The sequence below is a fragment of the Daldinia caldariorum genome (genome assembly GCF_022478825.1).
Source record: "Daldinia caldariorum strain CBS 122874 unplaced genomic scaffold F4812scaffold_2, whole genome shotgun sequence".
Taxonomy (NCBI): domain Eukaryota; kingdom Fungi; phylum Ascomycota; class Sordariomycetes; order Xylariales; family Hypoxylaceae; genus Daldinia; species Daldinia caldariorum.
Window position 1 is genome coordinate 3,530,735 of NW_025953038.1, and position 23,992 is coordinate 3,554,726.

The 23,992-nt window shown below is 48.2% G+C and overlaps 6 protein-coding genes across 6 annotated transcripts; 4 read left to right on the top strand and 2 right to left on the bottom strand.

Annotated features, from left to right (window-relative positions):
• The first annotated feature begins 179 nt into the window (after positions 1–179).
• Positions 180–1,631, top strand: F4812DRAFT_202266 (uncharacterized protein). Its single transcript, XM_047930245.1, has 3 exons — positions 180–696; positions 767–887; positions 1,017–1,631. Exons 1-3 carry the CDS (start codon positions 466–468, stop codon positions 1,358–1,360), a joined length of 696 nt encoding a protein of 231 aa, XP_047794327.1. The 5' UTR covers positions 180–465; the 3' UTR covers positions 1,361–1,631.
• On the bottom strand, positions 1,533–5,377 carry F4812DRAFT_202254 (LCM-domain-containing protein). Its single transcript, XM_047930244.1, has 7 exons — positions 5,160–5,377; positions 4,877–5,097; positions 4,454–4,815; positions 2,666–4,401; positions 2,319–2,609; positions 1,930–2,256; positions 1,533–1,828 (listed from the first exon to the last, which is right to left on the bottom strand). The coding sequence occupies exons 1-7, from the start codon at positions 5,241–5,243 to the stop codon at positions 1,706–1,708; spliced, it is 3,144 nt and encodes a 1,047-aa protein (XP_047794328.1). The 5' UTR covers positions 5,244–5,377; the 3' UTR covers positions 1,533–1,705.
• Positions 5,378–6,408: 1,031 nt separating this feature from the next.
• On the top strand, positions 6,409–8,897 carry F4812DRAFT_416375 (WD40 repeat-like protein). Its single transcript, XM_047933059.1, has 3 exons — positions 6,409–6,894; positions 6,980–8,210; positions 8,311–8,897. Exons 1-3 carry the CDS (start codon positions 6,834–6,836, stop codon positions 8,357–8,359), a joined length of 1,341 nt encoding a protein of 446 aa, XP_047794329.1. The 5' UTR covers positions 6,409–6,833; the 3' UTR covers positions 8,360–8,897.
• Positions 8,898–9,976: 1,079 nt separating this feature from the next.
• F4812DRAFT_449790 (uncharacterized protein) lies at positions 9,977–13,985 on the bottom strand (the record flags this gene model as incomplete). The annotated part of the gene is made up of 3 exons (XM_047936014.1): positions 9,977–10,347; positions 10,568–12,558; positions 13,981–13,985. 3 exons carry the CDS (start codon positions 13,983–13,985, stop codon positions 9,977–9,979), a joined length of 2,367 nt encoding a protein of 788 aa, XP_047794330.1.
• Positions 13,986–16,673: 2,688 nt separating this feature from the next.
• On the top strand, positions 16,674–20,092 carry F4812DRAFT_202390 (DDHD domain-containing protein). Its single transcript, XM_047930246.1, has 2 exons — positions 16,674–18,027; positions 18,081–20,092. Exons 1-2 carry the CDS (start codon positions 16,838–16,840, stop codon positions 19,945–19,947), a joined length of 3,057 nt encoding a protein of 1,018 aa, XP_047794331.1. The 5' UTR covers positions 16,674–16,837; the 3' UTR covers positions 19,948–20,092.
• Positions 20,093–22,219: 2,127 nt separating this feature from the next.
• On the top strand, positions 22,220–22,587 carry F4812DRAFT_416386 (uncharacterized protein). Its single transcript, XM_047933060.1, has one exon. It carries the CDS (start codon positions 22,225–22,227, stop codon positions 22,480–22,482), a length of 258 nt encoding a protein of 85 aa, XP_047794332.1. The 5' UTR covers positions 22,220–22,224; the 3' UTR covers positions 22,483–22,587.
• The last annotated feature ends 1,405 nt before the right edge of the window (positions 22,588–23,992 follow it).

The window sequence follows — 23,992 nt, forward strand, 5'->3', positions numbered from 1 at the left end:
CCAGGCAGAGTCTCGGAAGACTAAATTATACAAAAGCAACTTGGACTACTGATGGTGGCTGCATTCTGCTTTATTTTCAAAGCGGCACTGCTAGTACAGTGGGAATAAACTGAATAAGATACGGTCCATTGGATATGAGCCATTGACGTTTATATTAGGCATATATCCGTATGCGTATGCGCCACACATATAAGTAACCCACCTAGCTAGAACCCCACCCCCCTAATATATACCTCCTACGAGCAAGGAATATCCTAAAACGTGGGTAACGATAAGAAACATCGCGAAGTCCTAGGCATCCCGGGCGTCGAGAACGTCCGGCTCATCGGGAAGGGCTTCCAAGGCGCCGACCACTACGGCATCAAGAACAAAACCATCACCAAGTCGCTCTCTCACGACTGGCACGAGAAATAGCTGCCTCCAAAGGAGTTCGAGGCGGGGAACACGCGGTTCCAGCGCTGGCACATGGACGTGCCGCTTTACGGGAGCGACCCGGCGTTTTTCACGACCCTGCGGTGTATCAGGCGGCCTACCGAGCCCCAGGTCAACATCCGCTGGGACGACGGTTCGGGCCTCAGTATGAAGGCGGATCCGGGGCTTACGGCGTTTATAAGTAATGTCCAGATGTATGAGATGATGACGGAAGATGAGAAGAAGATGCCGGACCACAGTTGGGTAGAATATGCTCCGCATCCGGTGAGTGGGTAGTCGGCCATATGCTTAGATGTGAACGCTTGAAGTAACTGGTAGTAATTATTGGAAACAGTACGTGTGGATAGGGGATTGTAAAGGGAATTCGAATGGTCTTGGCCTTGTCAGTCAGGGTAAAGAGAAGAAGCTCGAGGATGTCAGCGACTTCGACCCGAAGGGTGTAAAAACGTATCCCAGTATGCATCATCAAGCTCCTTTCTTGTCCCCTTCCAGTTTGCCTCAGGAGCCCTTATTTTCTTATTAACTCACCTGAGCCCCTTGAACTCCAGACTACGAGATGTCATTACTGATCCTCATTACTACAGTGGTCTGGGTCAATACAGTGACAGGCGAGAAAGCATTCCAAGTCCACGGGATTTGCGCAAGGAAGCTGTTCATCCGCTCGTCCCCGACGGAAGAGCCCAGGGTGATAGAGGATCTCGTAGAGATCAGGAACTTGTTAAAGACTATCCAGGAAAGAGTATTGAAGCCCGAGTACGTCTTGATCCCGAGCCTGGAAGAAGGGGATATTGCAATGTGGGCCAACTATCAGATGTTTCACACGGCTATCGACTATCCTGACTGGATTGGTTCACGGACTATGCATCAAGCTAATATCGCTTCATCAACTGGCCCAATTGGCCCGGTCCCAATTCCGGTCCAGATTTAAGGTTAAATCCTCGGGCATTGTAACAACTTTCCTCTCTTGGGATACTGTATTTGGGAGCCGCAAAGTCTCGTGGCAGAAAGGCCCGAGCCTGTTTATTACCGCCGTAAATCATATACAGCAGCTATCTATTTCTTATATGGTGACGCGCCGCTAGGTTTCATAGCGCTTTTTTGTTGGGACAAGGTGATTGCTCAAACCCTGTGCTATCAGTTTTGGGAGCGTCACGATACCCCTTTCAATGCTTACTATAGAAAAATGCGAGGCAGCGGTCTCTCAACGTGCCCTAGAACCACCTACAAGACAGTCCAAATAGATAAAGCCTCAATGAAGGGGTTGGTGAATTCCTCAATCAATCGCTTTCTGGGCAAGTTCGTCTGCTAGACGCCTGATGTAAAAGCCCCGCATATCAGGCGGCAGCTTACTGAAGCTATTCGAAATACGCGTAATATCTTGACGGCCTTTTTCATACTGCATCTCATGAAGTTAGTGGTTACTATGCGCAAATACAAAAACTTAGAATGAACCGTTGGGAATGACCAAAATCAATAGATGAGGAATTTAAAGCTTACAGCTGCAAGGTCCCGATTTCCGTAGACATCTCTGCCACTCGAGTACCCATTCTCAAGGTTGCGAAAGAAGACGTTAACAGCCACACCCAAGTTACTCAATGGTGTAGCAGTATGCAGCCAAAGGGGAGGGATAAATAGTATATCGCCAGGTTTCAGTACCGTCTCGTGAGGATGTGTCTCAGCAAGAGAAGGCGATTCGAGTTCGGAAAATACGTCAATGCTTGAGCTAGACGATCCCGGAGCGAATGAAAGCTTAGTGACATCCGATGGCGGGAACAGAACGAATCTCTTGGAGCCAACTATTTGGGAATATACATTTGCCATAACCTTCGCAAGTATAATGTCAGTCATCTGAATTGGGTGAAGGCCAGACGCGTGATTCTTCTTACATCGTAATGGAGCCACATATTAACAGGCCCAGTGATTCGCAGTACGGAGCTGAATTCGTTCTGCTTTACGAATGAAAGCGCGTCAGGTAGCTGGAAATCTTCAGCCAGCTGCGGGAAGTCGATCTTGAGATTGGCCGGCTGATCGGATGGGTGATCACCAGAAAGGGCACGTAGGTATAGCTTCTGGCCATCTGAAATTCCTTGCATTATGTCTTGAAACTTCTTTGTGACATATGCAAAATTCTTGCTGTTAAAGTCCATATTTTGGCTATCAGCCTCGTGAACAACGACCTAATGACACGGTTAAATTAGATTTAGGTACCTATGGAACTTGGGACAATCATTACCTCTCTATCAGGGCCAAGTTGCTTCACAATATAGTCTGATGTCCAGGTTTGGATACAGTTTCCTAATTGGCACGCTTCGAAAACCACAGGTTTCCCAGCTTTCAGCACCGCTGAAAATTCGTCTGCAGTATTGATCTGGAGCCTAGGTATGTCAACCTTCTCCGCAGCCTCTCTGCTCGAAGAAGTCGAGGCATGGTTCCGTTCTGTTTCTTCCGTAAGTTCAACAATCCTCGAGTATTTCCAAATCGCCCTGCTATTATGCGGTATCGGTACTCCGGTAGTGAAGGCCTTAGGGGTGTATCTCAGCGTGTAGCTGCCCGGATTCCAGAATGTTCCCATGGAGAAACAAGTAGCACCTCCACCCATTACAACTAATTGACCATCTTTGGCCTGTTCGATCGAAGCACCTATGAGCAATGGCCTAGGAGTAATTGCGACCTGGCAAGCAGAGACGATTTTATAATGGTGGCTAGAAACGTCTATAATCAAGACATCGAGATCACGCGTAACGATGTCGTTTGCGATAATACCTCCAACTACAGTCAGATATCCTTCTGGAGAGATAAAGCCAGAGGCACCGTAGCGGTTGATTAAGTTGTCGGGATGCTTGATTTTGTTTGATTCTCGTATCGACGAATTATGGGAACTTGAAGTCGATAAGGCTGCAAATGAAATTGTAGGCTTCTCATTGTCCGAGAAAGTTAAAACCCATCGTAAAATCTGCTGGGCAATAACGCCATCTCGAGAGATACCGCCTGCAATCAAACCATCAAATTTGACGCCATCGGTCTCCGTGGAATGGCTTGGCCCCCCCAGACAAACCAATAGGCCACCAAAGACTGGTTCATACTCTGACCCTTGAATTTCGCACTCAATCCATCCTGAACTCGGCCGATAAAGTAAACACCCATTAAAGATATTCGATGCGTCAGATTTTCCAGCGACCAAAAGAGCAAGATCTGAGTTGCCGAGTCTTGTTATTCCGTGCCGATACAAGGGTATCGGAAGGTCATCTATCCGCTGCCATTTGTTATCCCCTTTGTGAAGGAGCCAGCAATCGCGCAGAGCACTTGACGGAGAAGTCCTGCCTCCTACTAGCAAGTTTCCATGCTCGCCCATGTCTGTAACGGTATGACACATGCGACTACTAGGGCCAGTATGATGCGTCTGAACATCTTGTAGAGTTGACTCGTTAACGTAGAGATCATATGACCTTAATCGGCTATTCGTTCCGAGTCCAAAGGTATTAGACAAGAACTCTTCCCCTAAGTCGTTTTTTAACTTCATGGCAGCGCCAAATCGGCGTTGTCCGCGAGTACCAGAGTATTCTCTAAAGTCGGCGTCCAGAGATAACACGGGAACTTCGAGTCTATCAAAATCCCGAGAGATGCTTGTGGCCGTTTGAGTCGTTGCTGCATTAGTCCTGGCGATAACCACGCAGTAATGAGCCGCGAAAATTGCAAACTCCTCCCATTCGTCAAAAGGCTCAAAGGAGTCGAGTTTTCTCCTCTCGTCGGCCGCAAGCCACTGGTCGTCAGCCCATATTTGCCAGAGAGTGCTAACATCAACGTGTGACCAGCCCCTTTTGACGAAACGGTCCCGCTGGGCATTGACATCCGGGTAGGTAAAAACAGACCTTAGGGGAGTCTTCAATTTCTCAAAATGCGCCAACATCGTCTTTGCAAACGGATTGTCTTCTCTATCTGGAATAATTTGCTCCAGAAGACAAAATTCAGCTAGATTCGGTCAGTTTCTGCTGTTATTAGGTTACGTATCAAGACAGCTTACCTTGTCCAAGAGTGCTGGCCCATTGAATAACCGAATTCGCGCCTTCGGTTTCCATATAGGTGATAGAGACCTCTGCCACAAACATAAACTCGCAATGGGCCACATCGATAACAGTTGAGAGTGCCTTTTCTATATCGGAGATATTGCGTAAATCGCAGCCAATCTCGACATACTGATCGCTCTGTAGTACTACATGGTTTCCTATATTAGTCTTGAACCCGGTCAAGGGAGACCTGAGCTCAGGGGTATCCTGGACGATCCGGCATTTCTTCTCTATCAAGTCAGGAAAATCGATATCTATAAATGTAACATTCTGACATCTCTCGGGATATCTGGTCATACATTGCCACGGGAGCACATCGCTGCCAAAGTTTAAAAATTAGATATTATATATGAGATTTGAACGGCAAGATAGAGGCCTACCTTCCGCAGCCTAGATTTATAACCACTTTCTTTTTCTCCGAAGGTCTTTCTAGGAACCTACGAACGGCGACATCAATTACATGAAGTCTAATATGATAGCCTCGATTAATCAACGGAGCCCGCCGCTGAAACTTCTTTACGAAGAAACGAAAGAAGTGAGGTTCGTTTGGATAGTAGATACGTTCTACACTTCTTTTAGACACGATACTGCTGCTATTCGTCTTGGGGGCATATTAGAAACTTGAGATGTGTATGAAGTATGAATGATAGAGATGAGACGCACAGCCATAACCAGATCATCCAGAGCTCGTTGCTTTGTTGAACGACCCAGCCCCTTCTGGGCTTTGACTTTGGGAGTAGTAGCCATCCTAGTTAAAGGAGGCACGTGAGAGGAGAAGAATCCAGTTAATTATGACTTTGTAAGAGTAAAAATATGTCAGTCGAGATTTATTAGAATATGGTCAAGTGAGAAAATCTTATAAAGTTGCCCTGTAATTACAGCTCCGTCGGGATGGTAAACCTTAGGGACCTCCACTGCCCCATATTATATCCACTTCTGCTGCGAAGTTACCTATTTACAAAGGTACAAATCTGCAGGGAAAGGTACAAAATTTTGGAATAATTGATAACGTTGTTGACGGCCACCATTATCTCGTACATCTTTCATTTTATTATACATTGATACGATAACGAAAGAGACACAAAAAGATCCTTTGGAACAGCATTCCAGGTACTAATAATAGCGTCTCGTAGATGTTCTGAACTAAGACTCCTTATATCGTATTTGATTTTATTTGATTTTATTTGATTTTATTTGATTTTATTTGATTTAATATAAACCGTTGGGAATAGCTTCTAGTTGGTGTAACGGTTTGAAGATACTGATTCACATATCTATAATACGGGTTAGAAAAACGGGGTTGTAGAAACGTTACCTAAGTACTCAATCTACTTAGGTACCTACCATCTTTCAGGTAAGTTCGAGATACTTTTTACCTTTACTTAGATCTAGCTAGGTACTTACACCTAACTTAATGTTTACTACGCTATTCTTAAATTTTATTTTATTTTATAAAAGTAACTATTTTACATTATTTATATTTTAATGGAAATTGTTAGATTACCTAATTTAAAGATAAAAATTATACTTATTTTTAACCCTCAAAATCTATTGTAAGTACCTAGTTGAGAACTCGTTTTGTTGGAGCTGTGAAGCACCCAAAAGTTAGATAAACGCAAGTATTAAAGTGCTGTAAAATAGGAGGTACCTACCTCCTACTAGGTAGGCATCTACGCAACAGTGATCAGCGCATGGGTTCATCAAGTGGGTACGAGTCTAGCGTAATAATAGGCCCAAGCTTCACCAAGCTACAGGGCAATAGCAGTTCCATGTTGACGGTTAACGGTGAGAGAAGGTACCTAATTGTGTAACGATACGTACCTACCCAGGTACCCCGGCGGTTCCCCGCCTGACCAAGCGAACAATAGCATCTGATTGATGATTTCAGCCTTTTTTCCCCCACCCATAATCCAAATTCCAACCTCCTCGGATTCTTTAGCATTTCCAGTCCAGCTTCTTCCCAAGTATTGACGAACCCGACCTACAGAGCTTAACAAAGTTACAATACACTACAACTACAGCTTACCTAGCCAGTAACGACATCTTAGAGATTTTATTTTCTCTAAACGTCCCGTCTTGACGAATGAAGCTATTACTCTAGCTTGAATTGATGAATTTCCTTTTGTCATGACGGGAAAATATATACTCGGATCGAGACGGCCTTGAAACAGAGACCGCCTTTAAGTTGACTTACAGGCAAAGTTCTATATTCAATCACATTGTAACTTTGGGACGTAATAAATAATCCAGCATAACTTCCACCAAGCTATTTAACATAGAGCTGCAATAATTCTTTATCTTTCTACTCCCGAATCGCCCGTCGTACTTTTACCAGCCATGTCGAATCCGGCTCTTAATTTCGTCACTTTCAACCAAGATCACAGCTGCCTAGCTGTCGGTACGTCCCAGTCCTCACTAGATTTACTTCGCTCTTAGTACCATATCCTAGAAGTATTAAGCCCTAAGGAGACTAACAACTTTAGGAACCTCCAAGGGATTTCGTATCTACCATACCGAGCCGTTCTCCAAGATCTTCAGTAGCGATGATGGCAATATTACTATTGTTGAGATGCTTTTCTCAACATCGCTCGTCGCTTTCGTACTCTCACCTCGCCACCTCATAGTGCAGAATACAAAGCGCGCATCGGTTATATGCGAACTTACCTTCCCATCCGCTATCCTCGCCGTCCGTCTAAACCGCAAGCGATTAGCCGTCGTACTCGAGGATGAAATCTACCTCTATGACATAACTACCATGTCGCTCCTCACTAATATCGCGACCTCCCCGAACCCCGCCGCTGTCTGCGCATTGTCGCCTTCCCACGAGCATTCCTACCTCGCTTATCCTTTACCGAAACCTCGAGAAGATACCCAGGATAAACGACCTTCGCATGCGCCACCAGCTTCTCTCTATGCTCCCGTAACATCCGGAGATGTCCTTATATATGATACGTTGACTATGCGGGCTGTTAACGTGGTCGAGGCCCATCGCTCTCCCTTATCCTGTATTGCGCTCAACAGCGAAGGGACTCTGCTAGCAACAGCTAGCGAGACAGGGACGATTATCAGAGTATTCTCGGTGCCTCGTGGAGAGAAACTATTCCAATTTAGGCGTGGAACATATCCTAGCACGATCTATAGCATGTCCTTCAACATGGCGAGCTCGCTTCTCTGTGTCTCTTCTACTTCAGATACCGTACACATATTCCGACTCCAGCAGCCTGGGCCTAACGGTAGCAATGCTGAGGCACAGAGCCCTACATCTCCTCGGAAGGATCGTTGGTCTCGTAGCCGTAGCTACGATAGTGGTAACGATTCGTCTAATAGCGCGCAGGGCTCTCCGCGCAGCGAAGCAGCTGATGCTCCTAAGACATCGACGGCGAACAATCCAGTTGCGAATAGGAGACAGAGCGGGTCATTCAGTAGCATACTACGTCGGTCGTCGCAGATTATGGGCCGTAGCGTAGCGGGTGTTGTAGGAAATTATCTGCCGCAGACTGTGACGGAGATGTGGGAGCCGCTGCGCGATTTTGCATACATCAAGATACCAAAGAGCACTCGCGTCGGCGTAGCGAGCAACCAACAGTTGCGCAGCGTCGTGGCGATGAGCAGTAGCAGCCCACAAGTGATGGTTGTTACCAACGACGGCGGCTTCTACGTATTCAACATCGACATGGATCAAGGTGGAGAGGGGTACCTCGTAAAGCAGTTCTCGTTCGTGTTACCCCTTACTTCTCTTCTCTCTCTCATTCTCTCTTCTTGAGTCTCAGCTCTCAGCTCTCAGCTAAACTAACCATTGTTTGCCAACTTATAGTGTCCTCGATAGCGACGATAAGCTCGATGCCTCGAATTATGGACCTTAGGGCAGTCATGCTGGCCCGAGTAATTCCAAGAATCCCGGCCAGAGACGCAGATTATTACTAGAGACGAAGGAGGTGAAAGGTGACGATGGTAATGAGGGACCCGAGGACGAGAGTTGGCTGCACGTCAGCAAAGGAAAGGATGGGCATTCGGACGGCGTTTAATGGCTAGGTTAGGTAGTTCTGGGGAGGGAGGGAGGAGCATGGGGGGTTTTTTATTTTTATTTTTTTTATTTTTCCCCTTGCCCTTTTCTTCTTAATTCTACGACTCGTCTCTTACACCTCGAAGTGCCTACCACATCCGAGGAGAAGCTCATACCCCAGAGGAAGGAGGATTTGTAATTTTTTTTTTTTGTCTGGAGGAGAGAGAGCGTCGTGTTTTACGTCTTTGCATTAAGCGTTTGGCGTCCATGCGGCCTGGGATTTTTATTAGTTACGAGTTTACCGAGTATCAATCTTCATCTATTACAATCCCGAATCAATAGTTTACTATTTTTAATATTTTGTTTTTCTTCAACGACAAAGAGGGACGAAAGGAGACGTAATTGGACAATAATAGTGGCAATTCTTGGAACGCACACGTCAGCATTGAAGCGGAACTAGACTTGTAAATATCTGTCTCGTCCGCTCTGGCTTGATTCCTATCTCTATCCCTAGCCCTATTCTCTTTCCCCTTGACAGTCTTTATTCAAATGATCTCCCATTTCCAGTAAAACCCCTTATGAATTTCCTTCCAGTCCATACCAATCCATCGACCCACCAAATACATGTACGTACGTACAATTTACTACAAACAGTGCTACAATGAGCAATCCAAACGTAAGTAAGCTAGGTACCTGGTTTTCTTCACCCAACCATCAACCATCAAGATCCATCCATTTATAGATGGTAGAAATGGGTAGGAGAAGATAACCCTGTCTCTCCAAAAACCCAACGACGCCGCGGCGCCAAGTAGATGAACTGATGATGCAACAGGGCCCAATAGGTAGGTTGCCCCCCCTGAATTTTCAGCCTCTCTCTCTCTCTCTCCTTTCCGTCTTTCTCTTTCTCCCTTTCTTCCGAGATCAAGAGAAAATGCAAATGATAAAGAATAAAAAAAAAAGTTTGTGTCATGTCGTACGGGTCGTTAGAAATTTGAGAGGAAAAAAAAAAGAACTTCACAGTAGTGCCTCCCCTTCCTGCTTGGTCCGCTAACGCCAACTCCCGGAAACGAAGCACAAGTCCATGTCATAAGGAAGCCATAAAACGGGATGCGTATGGGTGAAATGCCATCCACCTTTCCCTTCGAGTTTAGCTAATCAATCGGGCGTGGGAATAGGTAGAGATGGAGGTGACAGTGAGTGAGTGAGTGTGAGACTCTATATCACTCCTGTGCCACACCCAGTACTTCCATCCAATTGTGATTTTGCTGTAGTAGGCGAACCACAATTGAAGCTGCTCCTGGGAAAGGTCAAGTCCGGAAGTCCGGAATAGACGGCTTTGCTTTCCAACGCAAAACCCTTGTATTGTAGGTAAGTTTCTCAGTATGAGCGGCACCAATGCAAAGCCACCCACGAAATTCGAAACCCACCATGTCAGAATCAGCAGCTCTGCCAGCAGCTCTGCCTAAGTATGCAAGATTTATCTCGCATAAGGACGATTCATGGACGCGATCTCCCGCGCGATCTCGCCCCACTCAAGTTCCCTCCGGATACCACCACCAACAGCAGCAGCGTTATTAGCAGCAGCAACATCGGCATTATTTCCAGCTCGCTGTTGTTGTTGTTGACGTCCGCGGAGCTGCAGCATCTCCTCCCACTTGAGCAGCTCGTAGGCGAACCGCAGGTGCGGCTGGATGATGACGTTGAGCCGCCGCGCGCGCACGAAGCAGTACGCCCGCGGGAACGACAGGTCCAGCGCCCGCATCACCTCCGCGATGCAGATCGTCGCGCTCCGGGACACGCCCACGCGGCAGTGGACTAGGGTCGCGGTGCCGTTCCGGCGGCCGCGGTCTATTTAGGGGGGAAAGTTAGCGAGCGGGTCTTGGAGACTAAAATAAATAACGCATATAGTAAAAAATAAAAATAAAAGGAGAAAGAGGAAAAAAGGGGGGAGGGAATATGAGAAGGATGATGGGGGATGAACTATGCTAAATAATACGCTAGGGCAAAAACAAAAAGAAAAAATGGTGAAAAATATCGAATAATAATGTAAAATATAACCAAAACGTACCGATAAACTCCAAACACTTCTCGAACTCCTTGGTCAGCGGATCGATGCCGTTGTCCTGGACCTTCTCGACGACGAGCACGTTCTCGGGGCCCCAGGCCTCGAGGTCGCCGTCGCGCCAGGTGGCGGTTTCGCCGACGCTTAGGAGCTGGCGGATGCCGAGGGCGCGCAGCAGGTCCGGGTTGTTGGCGTGGCCCAGGTTGCCCAGGTACATGTAGTCGAGGATGCGGCTGGGGAAGGAGCCGTCGAGCGCGGCGAGCCACCGCGGCTCGTCCCGCACCAGCCGCGTAATCTCCAGCAGGCTCTTGTCGCCGCACACCGGCGACTCGCGCAGCAGCCGCGGCGCGATCGACGTCAGCAGCGACACGTCCGTCGGGTACGCGAAGAAGTTCCGCTTCACCTGCGTGTGCAGGTCCATCCACGCCGCCGCCACCGGCCGCCCCGTGCTGTAGCTGAAGTACGCGATCCCCAGCATCGTCGACTCCGTGTACCCGTCCGTGCAGTGGATCAGGATCCGCCGCGGCGGCCGCATCTCGACTTCCGTCACCGTCGCCGTCACCGTCGCCGACGACGATGCGTCCGACATGTTCGAGTCTCCGTCGCCGTCGGTATCCGGCCTCGCGACGGGCAAGGTCCCGTGCGACAGGTGCCAGAGCCACTTGCACGTGTCGAGGATGCCGTCTGCTTCGGCGTGCGACCACGTGGGCGCGAGGATGCTCCCGGACGAAGGGAAGTCGAGGTGGTAAGGCCGCCGCTTGTGTCCCTCCTTACCTTCCTCCTTGCCCTCCTTGCTATTATGATTCGCGTTCTCGGCGATGGCCTGCAGCGCGCCCGGGTTCAGCCGGCCGAGGTCGCTGCACTCGAGCAGGACGTCGTAGGCCATCTCCTCGTCGCTGCCGGACTCGGGCGTGGGCCCCATCCACACGTTGCGCGAGATCTCCGTCGCCTTGGTCATCGCGTACATCTCCAGCCGCTCCTGGTGGAAGAAGTCAACGACGGCGCCCGTGAGGCGGCCCGCCGAGTCAACGGCGACGATCTCCTCGTGCTTCTCTTCGAACTCGCGGAACGGGCTGACGCAGATGAACGTGCTGTACTTCGGGATGGACGAGAACGAAGACGAAGACGACTCGTGCTGATGCTGATGCTGCTGATGCTGCTGCTTCTTCCGCCACTTGACCTGCGCCGACGCGATCTCCCACGCTACCTTGCGGACCAGCCCGGCGTCCTCGCCGTACACCACGATGTCGGAGGTAATGGCCGTCTTGGCGGCCTGGATCTGGAAGTTACGCACGGAGAAGCCATCCTTGGGGTCGACGTCGATAAACTCACCACCACCACCACCTGTGGAGGAGCCCGACTGCATGAACTCGGCGGGCGCGATGGCCCCCTTCAGGCGCGAGACGGCGAGGTCGCCGTCGGCCTTGACGAGGGTGATGCCGCGCAGGCAGGTGGGGGTCTGGCGCGGGGACTTGCTGCGGGCGGTGAAGAAGGCCTGCTGGATGTGGTTGCTGGGGTGCAGGCCGTGGAGCCAGGGGAAGACCAGGGCCGGGTCCGGCAGCGGCTGCCTGGACAGGTGGTCGAGGGCGGCGGCGACGTCAGCGGGGGAGATCTTGTGGAGGCATAATAGCGACCCCGATCCCGATCCCGAGTCTGATTCTGATTCCAACCGGTCGAATTTGTCTGGTGGATAGAGTAGAGATGATGAGGAAGGGGAGGAAGAGGAGGAAGAGGAGAAGGAGTGACGCTGCTGCTGTTCGTGCTCGCGACCTGGTGACGGCGGGGGTGTGTCAGGCTCACGGGCTGGGCCGGTGGGACAGACTGGAATGTGCTTGTTAGGGATGGGCGCAGGCGCAACGGCGGCGGCAGCGGCAGCGCTAGAAACCTGTTGGGCGTTGATAGTCTCGAGAGCTATTGGAGAAGATAAGGTGACGATGCCAGAAGAGGAGCGATGTGGAGGGATTGGTCTTGGTAAGGCGACAGTCGTCATCGTCCTGCTCATAGTAATGAATTTCCGGTTTTCTTTTTCTTCTTCCTTTTTGTGTAGTTATTATTCTTCTATGTTGTTGTTGTTTTACAATGTAAGTTGATAAATCTCCCTGGTGGCCGCGTGCCTCATATCGGGGACAAGAAGATTATTATTAACCCCTAACGCTCGAGCACCAGGGGTCCAGTGGCGTACCAAGGCGCAAGGAAATTGCGGGGGAGGGGACTGAAGGGACGAGAGAGTGAGAGAAAATAGAGAGAGAGATGAGGTATGTAAACGGTGGGGTGTTTGAAGTTGATGATGGAACAATAAGTAGGGTATTGATTGGCGATAGGTATGATGAGCAGCCAAGCCAATACAGGTTGTCCACTGTCCACTGTAAATCCCAAGTCAAAGTGTGAACTGTAAGCTGCGAAGGGTACGTTAGCAGCTTTCGTGTAAGTCGTGGTTGATCGCTACGTTAGGTAGTTATAAAATGCAGCCAAGTTTTAAGAATTGGTTATGTGTAAATAGTTCTTTTCATTGGTGTTTAATGGGATGATCTCATCGTGTGTCCCCATATGTCATTGTTGTTTGACAATAATAAAAGAGAGTGAAAAGAGGTGGGTGGGAGATGGCATAGCAATAGGAAACACGGGAAGAATGATATGAGGGGGGAACGGATAATGGGGGCACAAGAATGAATGCCTTACATACCTGGAAGATGAACGAGAAAGTTGGAGATGGAGAGGGAAAAAGGGCAGAACGAGTTGAAAGGCCAAAAGGGTATGGGAATGGATTAAGAAAATAAAAAATAAAATAGAATAAAAAGTGTAGAAATTACCTCTTTCAATTTGAGGAGAAAATATTTAGATTCAGATTCAGATTTAGATGTAAACTTATGGTAGATAAGAAAGATGTAGATATAATGGTTCAAAGGGTGTCCAAGGTTGGGGAGGGTATAATAGAGAGAACCAGAGAATCAGAGAATCAGACTGGTTTCACGCATCTGAAGGCGTTGATTGGAGTTAACAGCCTTATCTCACATAGTACACCCCTGATGATGCATCCCAGTGCCGTGCAGTTCCCACCCCCAGCAAATGGAATGTAGCAAGCTATAGGTACCAGCGGTAGATAAGACGACTTGATTGACGGATACGTGAAATGGTGTGAGATTGGATCAGATGGGATCATGGGTTTAGTTTTATGGGCGGTTTTTATCCCTCCTGCTCCCACTTTACCTACTTACATACTTGGGAGAAAGTATCTTTTCATTTTAAATAGTTAGTTATCCCCTTTTAATCTTCTTTATAAAATGGATCTACTTTCCCACTTTATTCCCTCCTCACAGTCCTCACAGTTTATGTGTATTGTATATCACCACCGGCTCTAAGGTTGTTTCTTCTTTCATGTACAATACGTCGGAATAGAGAGAGAGAGATGCTGCTATCACCCCATAGCTACCTAGTTCTACCTCTGGCTGCAGGAGGATAGCATATTAACAAATTAATGTAAAGCAAAGCATTTCGTTTGCTCACGGGTTGCCAAGACTGGAACAGCATTATTACCTAGCCTTGGCCTAACTCTATCTACCCCGTCTACCCCGTCTACCCTGTCTAGCCTCTGCCCTTTGAGGCCATGTCTTTCCCCTCTAAAGAGGGTCCTTAACGTTGATCAATGCCGGGGCGGACTGCATACATACCTAGTACGGTATGTATGTATACAACCCCTGCTCAAACAGATCACGTTCAGACATCCCGGTCCCCAGCAAAGCCTAGAAGGCCACATGGAAATGGACAAAGGTCTGAAAATGGGATGTGCTATGGATGACTTCGACAAAGAGGATATACATATCCTTTCAGGTAATCCCTCAGTCCCTGTTGGAACAAGATCCGATATAAGTTTCTCCTCGGATTTGCTTTTCCTATATGTATATATGTGCAGTAAATACCTAAGACATATGGACAGGCATTGGCATTTTATATGGGCTGGACGATCCTGTTACGCTCCAAACCCCAGAATTGTAAGCATGTGGCTTTTCATAGGTTGTCTTGCCGCCTCCACGGACATGATGAGTTTCGAGAATGTAAAGTAATAGGGCCACGACGACGTACATATAACGGCAGCGTAGTACCAACTATACACATTGTGCATATGTGAGCTGCGAAATGGGGTGTATGTCAGTGAAACGAGGAGGCAATAACCAACGTTGTCAAAGAGCCAAAATTGCAGCATCAGATACCAAAAAGAGGTTTCGTTGGCCAATGGAGGAGAATGAAAAGAATTAAACCCCGCCACCCAAGGTGGCACACTACCTATTCTCTATCGGTGTGTTGCCATAAGGTACTGTCATATTCGCGCGGCTAGGGTTCCATTGACAACCCGCTTTCTCGACCCAATCGTCAGGGACTTACATAGTATTAAACAAGACGACCAGTAGGATCATCGATTTGGTTGTACTGGTTCTGCAATACACATCAGGGCTGTTACCACACTCGCCACCACCACTCTTCGCCTTCTCCCGTTGTCAAAGAACTTCCATACAAGAGAAGATTCAAAATTTCAACACTAATGCATACCTTCTTCTCGGCTGCATATATAATTGCATCCATGAATGCCTAATGTATGTACTATTAAGCATGTGGTGCATTAGTGATATTACCTAGTGCCTCACATCCGGGGAACTTCCTCCAATTCGGCCCATATCCCTTGCCTCCACTCGCGCGTCTAGGTACCTAATATATTAAATCTCTCGATGGCCTTACTAAGAGGACAAACACATGTTTATGTTTAGAAGATGGCGCTGGTCACTACCTACATAGTACCTAGGCAGAGTCAGCATGCATATTTGTCGAGAATTACTTAGGTAGCTTGTGAGAGGGCGCCTAGAGCAGCACCAGGAGAGTTGTATGAGGAGTATAATTGAACTTCAAACTCCAAGCTCCTAATCGACCCTGTCTTAACTTTCTGTTAAACTGTCTTCAGCCAATTTATATTTCAGCACCGAACGTTCTACTAGGTACCTCAGGTAGGTATGTAGGACATCTGAGTTTTTGACAGGCCTGCATATTCATGTATGCCAAGGATAACTTGCGGCTACAATGCAGAAGTCCGTCCACAGAGCTTATTTATTTATTTATTTATTTTTCCCTTTCTGAAAAGGGCAATGAGACTACAACGTTCGGATCGTACACGTATTCGAAGCAGGCTAAAGCTAGGTAGGGGAGGTAGGTTACTCAAATTGATATAGTAAGTGGCATCTGAAATATTTAAAGACAAAGTTAAGGATATTGAAGATGGGATGGAAGATAGGTACGACCAGGTCAACCAGGTGACTGCCCTGATCTGTGACGGGAACCGATAATAAATGACAAACGTGAAAACGGATCTAACGAGATCTCGGAAGAGCAGCTGAACCTAGCAGCCTTGGAGATTCGAAAAGCGTGGCTCGGGGTGCGGGGGTGACAGCCACAGCGGGGTGAAGCGCCTAATTACCTACCTGAGGTAAGTACACCTACCTATTACAGGTAGGTATCTAAGGTAAGGGTTCGGTGCTGGCAGCAGGGCAGCAGGCAGCTACAGAAGGTACAATACAATACAATAGGGCTAACCTACTATGGAGGTAGTACCTCGTCCTTGCATCATCATTCAATTCCGTTCCATTCCATTTTCATTTATTAATCTATCTTCAGCAACCCGCGTCAACCACGTCAACCACGTCACCGCCGCATACATACCTAGTATAGAAGAAAACTCGTGCATGTGCATGTGCATGTGGTACCTAAGAAGAGTCTTTGAGGTACCTTGAAGAAACCTCGAAGCTTTTAACGACTTATCCAACTCAATTCGACCTTCGGATTCAATCTTTCTATGCATCCTCTCCTCTGTCGTCAGCTTCCATTCAGCTCCAGCTGTTTCCGAGAGTGCTTGGAGTTTTATTTGATTCCCGGCTTTCCAACCCTCGCAACCCTCGTTTACCATGAAGCTTACCTCTTTTTCTATCTCCGAGTAGCCGTTTCTCCCAACCTAAGCAACCAACCACCTAAGCGGTCAGCCGAAAATAGAAATCATATACCATACCTAGGCAACCTCCATCTTATACAGCATACCTACCTGGTACCTACATGATTCAAAGCATGCATTCATTAATACAGTTAACTACCTGGTACCTATCTCCCGCTAGTTAGTGCTTGTTGTTCGCGATAGACACTTTTCTCCCAATTTGAAGGTGTGGAGGGGAGATAAAAGCTTGAGACCTTGAAGTCTCTAGAAGTAGTTCTGGGAGGTAGATAATCTAATACGAACCGATAATGCCTTCAACAACTACAATCAATAACTACTTCGGAGACCTTCCGAAAGCACATAACCGTGGCTCGAAATGCCGGCTCGCCCCGATATCACATCATCCCTGCTCTGATGTCGACGATATTCCGCCGGTAAACGCCCAATACTTTTACGCGTCTTCTGTTCCCATCGATGAGCCCCTTTCCTCAGCGTCTGTTGCTGCTGCTGCCGATCCTAAATCATTCAGGAGTAGTCTTCGTCCCTTCTCGCCAGCAGACAATAACGCGATAGAGAAAGCTTGGTTGAGTCTTGCTTCGGATGTCTACCGCCAGAACCACTCCAATGCCCGCCAGAACCGTCCTCCCAGCCCAGCTCTTGCCAAGGCAAATAACGAGAAATTACGTAGTATCATACGCCATCTAGCTGTGGAACATGCTGAGAAGCATGCACGCGAAGGCCTCTCGCGAGAAAAGGTTCAGCCTTTGACTGAGGCCCTGCCGGACCCGGACAATGCTGCGCTTTTATGCTGCAAGGAGCTTATTGTTGATGTTGGAGTTGCTTTACGGTCATCCTTCTGTGCTGTTGCTAGGCGGAGGCAGCAAGAGCTTAACCGAGATATGGTTGCTCAAGCTGTGATGGCTGAGATGAATACGTTACATGCCGAGTCAACAACTTCTGTTACGGAACGGCGCGCGCCACCTGGTAGCAACACACCTTCCATCCAGTCACCGGTTGGCTCCGTGATACGATCAGATCAGGCTAATGAACGGCCCAATAGCCGGCCTTCAAGCATGATATCACAATCTCCCGCGACAGGCCCGTATCCCTCCATCGATAGAAGCGCTAATGTACCAGTCCCTACCAAGTCTTCCTTAGTGGATGACGGTATCTCAGGTAGACCTTTTGTCCGCGTCGGTACCCCGGAGACTCCCATCAATTCCCCACCGGCATCTTTTCCGAGAGCGAACACTTTTCAACCTAGCAGGCTTTCTGAGGGGATGGGGGTTGAAGAGGCTAGGCCACCTCGTCCTACTTCAATAGAGCATCCTCCACCCTCTCCTAAGCCTGTGAAAGCGCCCAAGGTAATTTCGCGCGAAGTGACGGTGGGTGTCTCCAGGTTACACGAAGTATCTCTTCCCGCGTTGCAGATGAAACCTATATACTGGTCTCCTGTTAACGATATCGCTACCGTTCTTCGTGCTACTTGGTTCTACAGGTATTATAATCAATGCTCCAATAAGCAGAGAACATTCACTAATGTAAAAATAGAGATGATATGAGACCTGTTGATCCCACAGTAGCTAATCAACTAGAAGCTGGATATAGAGAGCTTAAGCCTCACACGGAGACGTGGAACGACGAGCTCAGATGTGCTGTAGAGGTTGGTCCTCTAGGTGAGGAAAAAGTTTCTCACCCCTTGTGGCCGAATCCACCAGGAAAAGCCCCTAAAAAGGTGGACGATTTGGGAGAGCCACCCATATCTAGCAATCCCTTTTGTGCAGCCCGCTGTTTCCATGGAGAAGCGGCGGCTGAGGGTAGTTTGATACCGTCTCCAAACGAAGACAACTCTTCTCCTGTTCCAACCCACAAGAAGTTTGAACAGTATCATGTAATATACAAAGACCAGACGACAGCGTATTTACTAAAGCCGAGCTTGAAACCTTCGGCATATTACGGCCGACGCCCAGTAGCAAAGATAATGAGAGGCATCACCGTCGGCATCCCGGTAGTAAGAGGTTTTGACTATGAAGTGTGGATGAGAAAACATAAGAAGCAGGACCAGCAATATCAACAAATACTTGCTGGGCTTAACAATGCACAAGAAAATGATACGGATGATGTCTGTCCAGCCTGCAAGGCTGAAGAAGAGCGTGCGCAGGTCACAGACCTGGTCTTAGTCGTCCATGGCATTGGCCAAAAACTGGCCGAGCGAGTAGAGAATTATCACTTTACTCACGCCATAACTGCATTTCGCCGAGCTATTAATACCGAGCTTCATAGTGACGCGGTTAAGGGGGCATTGAGACGGGGTCAAAACTCCATCATGGTTCTTCCAGTGAATTGGAGGCAAAACCTGTCGTTTGAGGACGGCGGACCAATGAAGGAAGAAGATAAAGAGCACTATACGCCTGGAAACTTCAGCTTGAAGGATATCGAACCTAAGACGATCCCTGCCGTCCGGAGCATGATATCAGATGTTATGTTCGATATCCCCTTCTACATGTCACATCATAAGCCAAAGATGGTAGCAGCCATGGTCAGCGAGGCGAATCGCGTTTACAGACTCTGGTGTCGAAATAACCCTGGCTTTGCGGAGAAGGGGCGGGTTCATCTGATCGGCCATTCGCTAGGCAGCGTCATGTGTATTGAAGTGCTATCGAGACAACCGACTGTTCCGCCACCTTTGCAGCTAACAGCACCGCTTCAAATAAACCATTTTGAATTTGACACAAAGAATCTGTTTCTTCTCGGCAGTCCTGTCGGGTTCTTTTTGCTATTAGAGAGAGGTGCACTGCTACCAAGAAAAGGCCGCCGGAAACCAGGGGCAGACCCGGACGATATTGTGTCGAAAGACGTCGTTGGGGAAGCGGGTCTGTTTGGATGTATCGCCGTGGATAATATCTACAACATTATGGCTAGGGAAGATGCCGTCGCATATCTGCTCAACGGCACTCTGGATCCGAAGTACGCGGCCAGCTTGAAAACAGCATACGTGCCGAGTACATCGACTTCTTTTCTGCAGTCTATGGGACATGCGATGATGAGCATCGTCCCCGGGGTTGGATCTTCCACGCCGGCTAACGGGGTCAACCCAGCGATCCCGAGGCCGACGACGATGCGTCTCCCTTCGCAGCTCGAGCTCGAAGTCCACGATTTCACGCGCGAGGAGATTGCCGAGAAGAAGGCTTTCCTCCTCAACGACAACGGACAGATCGACTACTTCCTGCGGTCGGGCGGCGGCCCGCTCGAGCTGCAATACCTGAACATGCTCAGCGCGCACACGAGCTATTGGGTAAACCAAGATCTCATCCATATGCTGTGCATGGAAATCGGACGGAATCCCGGAAAGGCGAATACGCTACCTGCGATGAGAGCCGTGAAGGCTACGAAGCGGGTCATTCCTTCGGCGGTTTGAATATAATTATTCAGGTTAGGTACCTGCCTAGGTAACTATGTGTTATTTTACGAATTATATTTGCATTTGCATCTTTTGGTTTTTGGCCTGGAGTTCTTCAGGTGTGTTTTCTTTATTATGGGCTTAGACTTCGGTTGATGACATAGAGACAGACGGAGGCAGACTTCGGATGCCATACCAATTTGCATGAAGAATTATAGTTGTAGTAGATAGTGTACCTGAATCAATGTTGTACAGTACGCTGAAGAATCTTACCATCTACGCCATTGTCTTGTTTACGGTGTTATCTTATGGGTGTTGCTTGTTGCTGTTATTCGACTGTATACAGCTTATTCCCTTCGAAAACGCAGTTCATTGATGCCAGGTATGTTCCCCGAATACTTTGTGGCCAGGCACAAGAAAGAGCGTACTATGTTTATCATATTTTGCTGTCTCTAGTTACCCTACTTCTACACAAGAGACCCTGGATAAGACGAGGCGATTCGAAAGCTCATAGCGCACCGCTTCATCGTCTCGACCGCCACCAGCAGCGGCAACGGCAACAGTGTTCTCGCCATGTTATATCCATCCGAGGTCAATGTTTGGTGCTAGCAACACAAGAAGTGAAAAAACTTTTTTAAAAAAGGGGTCCAGGGTACATACAACTGGACCTTGAAGGTCTTGATTCATCGGAGAGATAGAGCCGGACTGGCGCGGACGGTGTATTCCTCTCGGACAAGACTACTTACCTAGGTAGAGGTAGGTATACAACGGCACATGGACACACGTTCTACAGCTTGGCCAGCGAAATTTTGGACGGAACTACATACGTTAGGTACCTACATACATACATGCATGCTGTACACACACGCCGACATACACACAGACATATTCGACTAACTGCGGTAACCAGTTGCTTCTCTTTATTCTAGCCTGGGACTCATGTATCTCGGCCGGCATAATATAATAAATACAGAGGCCATAACCATAACCTCGCGCATACGTACCTACCTACATACCTCCCACGCCTACAACGGGAGGCTCGGAAGCGATCCGGTATGTATAGTATTTCAGGATGGCCGTGGGGGTTAGGTTAGCTTAGCTTAGGCTAAGCTTTCCTAGATAAGTATCTATATGCAAGATAGGTAGGTACCTAAACCCAGGCCAGCCGCCAGTTGCCGGTTGTGAATGTGATGTCTATCACATGTCGCTAACCCGGGCATCTAGGTTAGATACCTTAGGTTAGGTACATACCTTACACACATACATATAGGTAGGTACATACCTAACATAGGTATATATCGTCTGCTGCGTGGCATGGTTACACGTGGTGGCGCGGGCATTGATATGCTTGTTGCTGTTTCCCCTTGCAGCGGCGGCAGCAGCAGCAGCAGCAGTAGCAGTAGCAACGTGCTATATTGTATGTATGTAGGTAGGTAGGTATGTATATCATATCCCCCCTCCCCCCTTTGTCACCGGCAGGTGTTGGCATAGCCTAGCTACGTACCTAACCTAAGGCAGCCTGCTTCGTTGCTGCTCAGGGGTCGGGCTATTCGCGGTATATTACTGCGTTTCGAAACTATGGTTCTATTATCATAGGGCCTAGGAGCTGTCTACGCTGCGATACCTACCTGGTACCTACCTGTTATCCCAGCTGTGACGAGCTGGTTTTCACCGGTTTAAAAACCCCCGGGCTGGAGTTGGGGGCTAAATCGTGACGGATTAACGAGTGCTATAGGCTATTGGGATCCCTATCGAGAAGGGGGAGTAGGGAGTAGGGAATAGGGTGTGATGTGTGATGTGTATATCGGAGACGCTGTTAGAATTTCGTGCCGAGTCTGATTGTCTAGCGGGAAAGTGAGTGAGGCTGGATTTGGATGATCTGTCTAGGTTAGGTACCTTCTACCAAGGTTAGGAGACACTGCTAACAAAGTTGGTAGATGGAATGAACCCCTTGGCATCTGTCCGGGTATCTCTCCGCTGAGGTCTCTGTGCTATGTGAGTGTGGGTGTGGGAAGGAATATACTATACATAGCATGGCCAACTGCATTGTTGGGCTTTAGTCTATCGGGATGTAGTTGCTCGCCGAATGAAGGCTTGAACTAGAAGTTTCCCGAGACGGTACAATAACTATTTTACTAGATCTAAGGCAATGGCACCAGAGAGCTGTGTATCAAGACCTTCATATGATGCCTTAGACCAAGATTACTTACTCGAAGAGCCTTTAAGGAAATTCATCTCCTCAGCCTCCTAAGCATTAGGTACATTCGCTTGCCGATTTAATACAAGAGAAATATCATGTTCAGCCTTATCTTAGCCCTATGTTTACTGCCTGCTTCTCGAGTCTGGACTACTACTACCACTACTACTACTACATGCAATACCATCCGCGTGCGTACCCATACATGCGCGCTGTACGTGCCACCCCATGGCATAAAACAACATAACACATTCACACATCGAAACCGATTGGATCTTCCGGCTCACTTCCCCACTCCCGCCTCTTTCCAACGATTAAAACAAACGTATCGGACCCAAGACAGACTGATAGATTAAGCTCGGTTGGACAGATGAAATAGGGCTGGCCGCGCCGCAAGGCTACGGTAAATACTACTCATTACCAACAAACACCCCGGCCTTATTTATGTTAGAGGTACGTACGAACCAACATGGGTTGCTTTGGGCGAATGGTAATGGACGGATATCCGGATTCGGTACGCGAATGGAAACTCGAGCAGCATTGTGTTATACCTTAGGTAAGGTTGGGTAGGTAGGTTACCTGTTAAACAAGATATATTTGCGCTTGTATTGAGAAGGATGAGGCAGTAAAAATATGTGACGGGATGAGTCTTCATGCGTCCCCGTTAGCGAGTTGGTGTGTGTATGTATGTATTACATAGAAAAGGCTTTTTATTTTCTTTCTCTGGACTATTCCCGCCCTGGTAACCCAGTTCATACGCCATACGCCATACGCGTGGGATATATGTAAACATGCTATGTTATATTATGTTAGGTCTGTGTTAGATTAGCGATACTGTTAGACTCCTCGTTCGCGCTGGCTAGGCTAACCGCATACCTACCTCCTAAACCAGGTACCTACAGTACCTAGTTGATAGACAAGATCTACAATCACACAGTCCCGGCCGCTGCGCTGTGTCAAGAAGCGAGACGAACCAACGCCGCCTTTCGGGGAGTTCTTTCCTGCTCGCTCGCTTGCTTCAATGGTTGCCTTGGGGGGAGAGACGGACCGCAAGGAAGACTTCGCCACTCTCCCCAGCCTTAAGGAATCAAAATCCTTCAGACCCCTTTCTATAGGCCTATCCTATCATCTACTACCTACCTACCTACCTACTTACTCAGCCTAGGTATCTTAGGTAGGAGGTAGGTACTGTACCTGTCCCCATGCACTTACATACATACCTTAGGTAGACTACTATCTTCATGCTCGCCGACCTCAATTAGCCCGAGCATCTTGATATTATTGTTATTGCGCAGAAACTGTCTGATTATCTTGCCAATGCGGTTCAATGCAAATCCAGCTCGCACACCCTCGCCTCCCATTCCCCCTTCTTCCTCCTCCCCATCTCGACCACGCGCCAGAGCGAATAGAAGTCAAAGTTCCGTCACGAGGAAAGAGAGGAAAAGGGGGGAGGGGGGCAACGATTATAGCTACAGAGATGTATCCATCACCCCATTCCCATAGCAGAGAAGGGGGAAAGGAGAGAAGGAGAGGGGGAAAAAAGGGGGGGGCTAGAATTTCCCCTTTGCACACTTTCATATTCCTTTTCCCGCTCTTTTGCCCTCCCTCCTTAACCCTAGGAATGGGAATAGGTAGTTCAAATTCAAGTAGGTAAGGTAAGGTAAGGTACCTTAGGTACCCCCTAAGTCATAGAAGTCATAGCGTGATTTGCCATCCTCCCTCCCTCCCTCTCTCTCTCTCTCTAGTATATGCTCAGGGAAGGGGGGGGGGGGGGGGGGGGGGGCAAGATAGCCCATCCTAACATTTTGAAAAAAACAAAAAAACAAATAGGCCAGGCAAAAAAGAGCAGAGCACGACCGGGGAAGT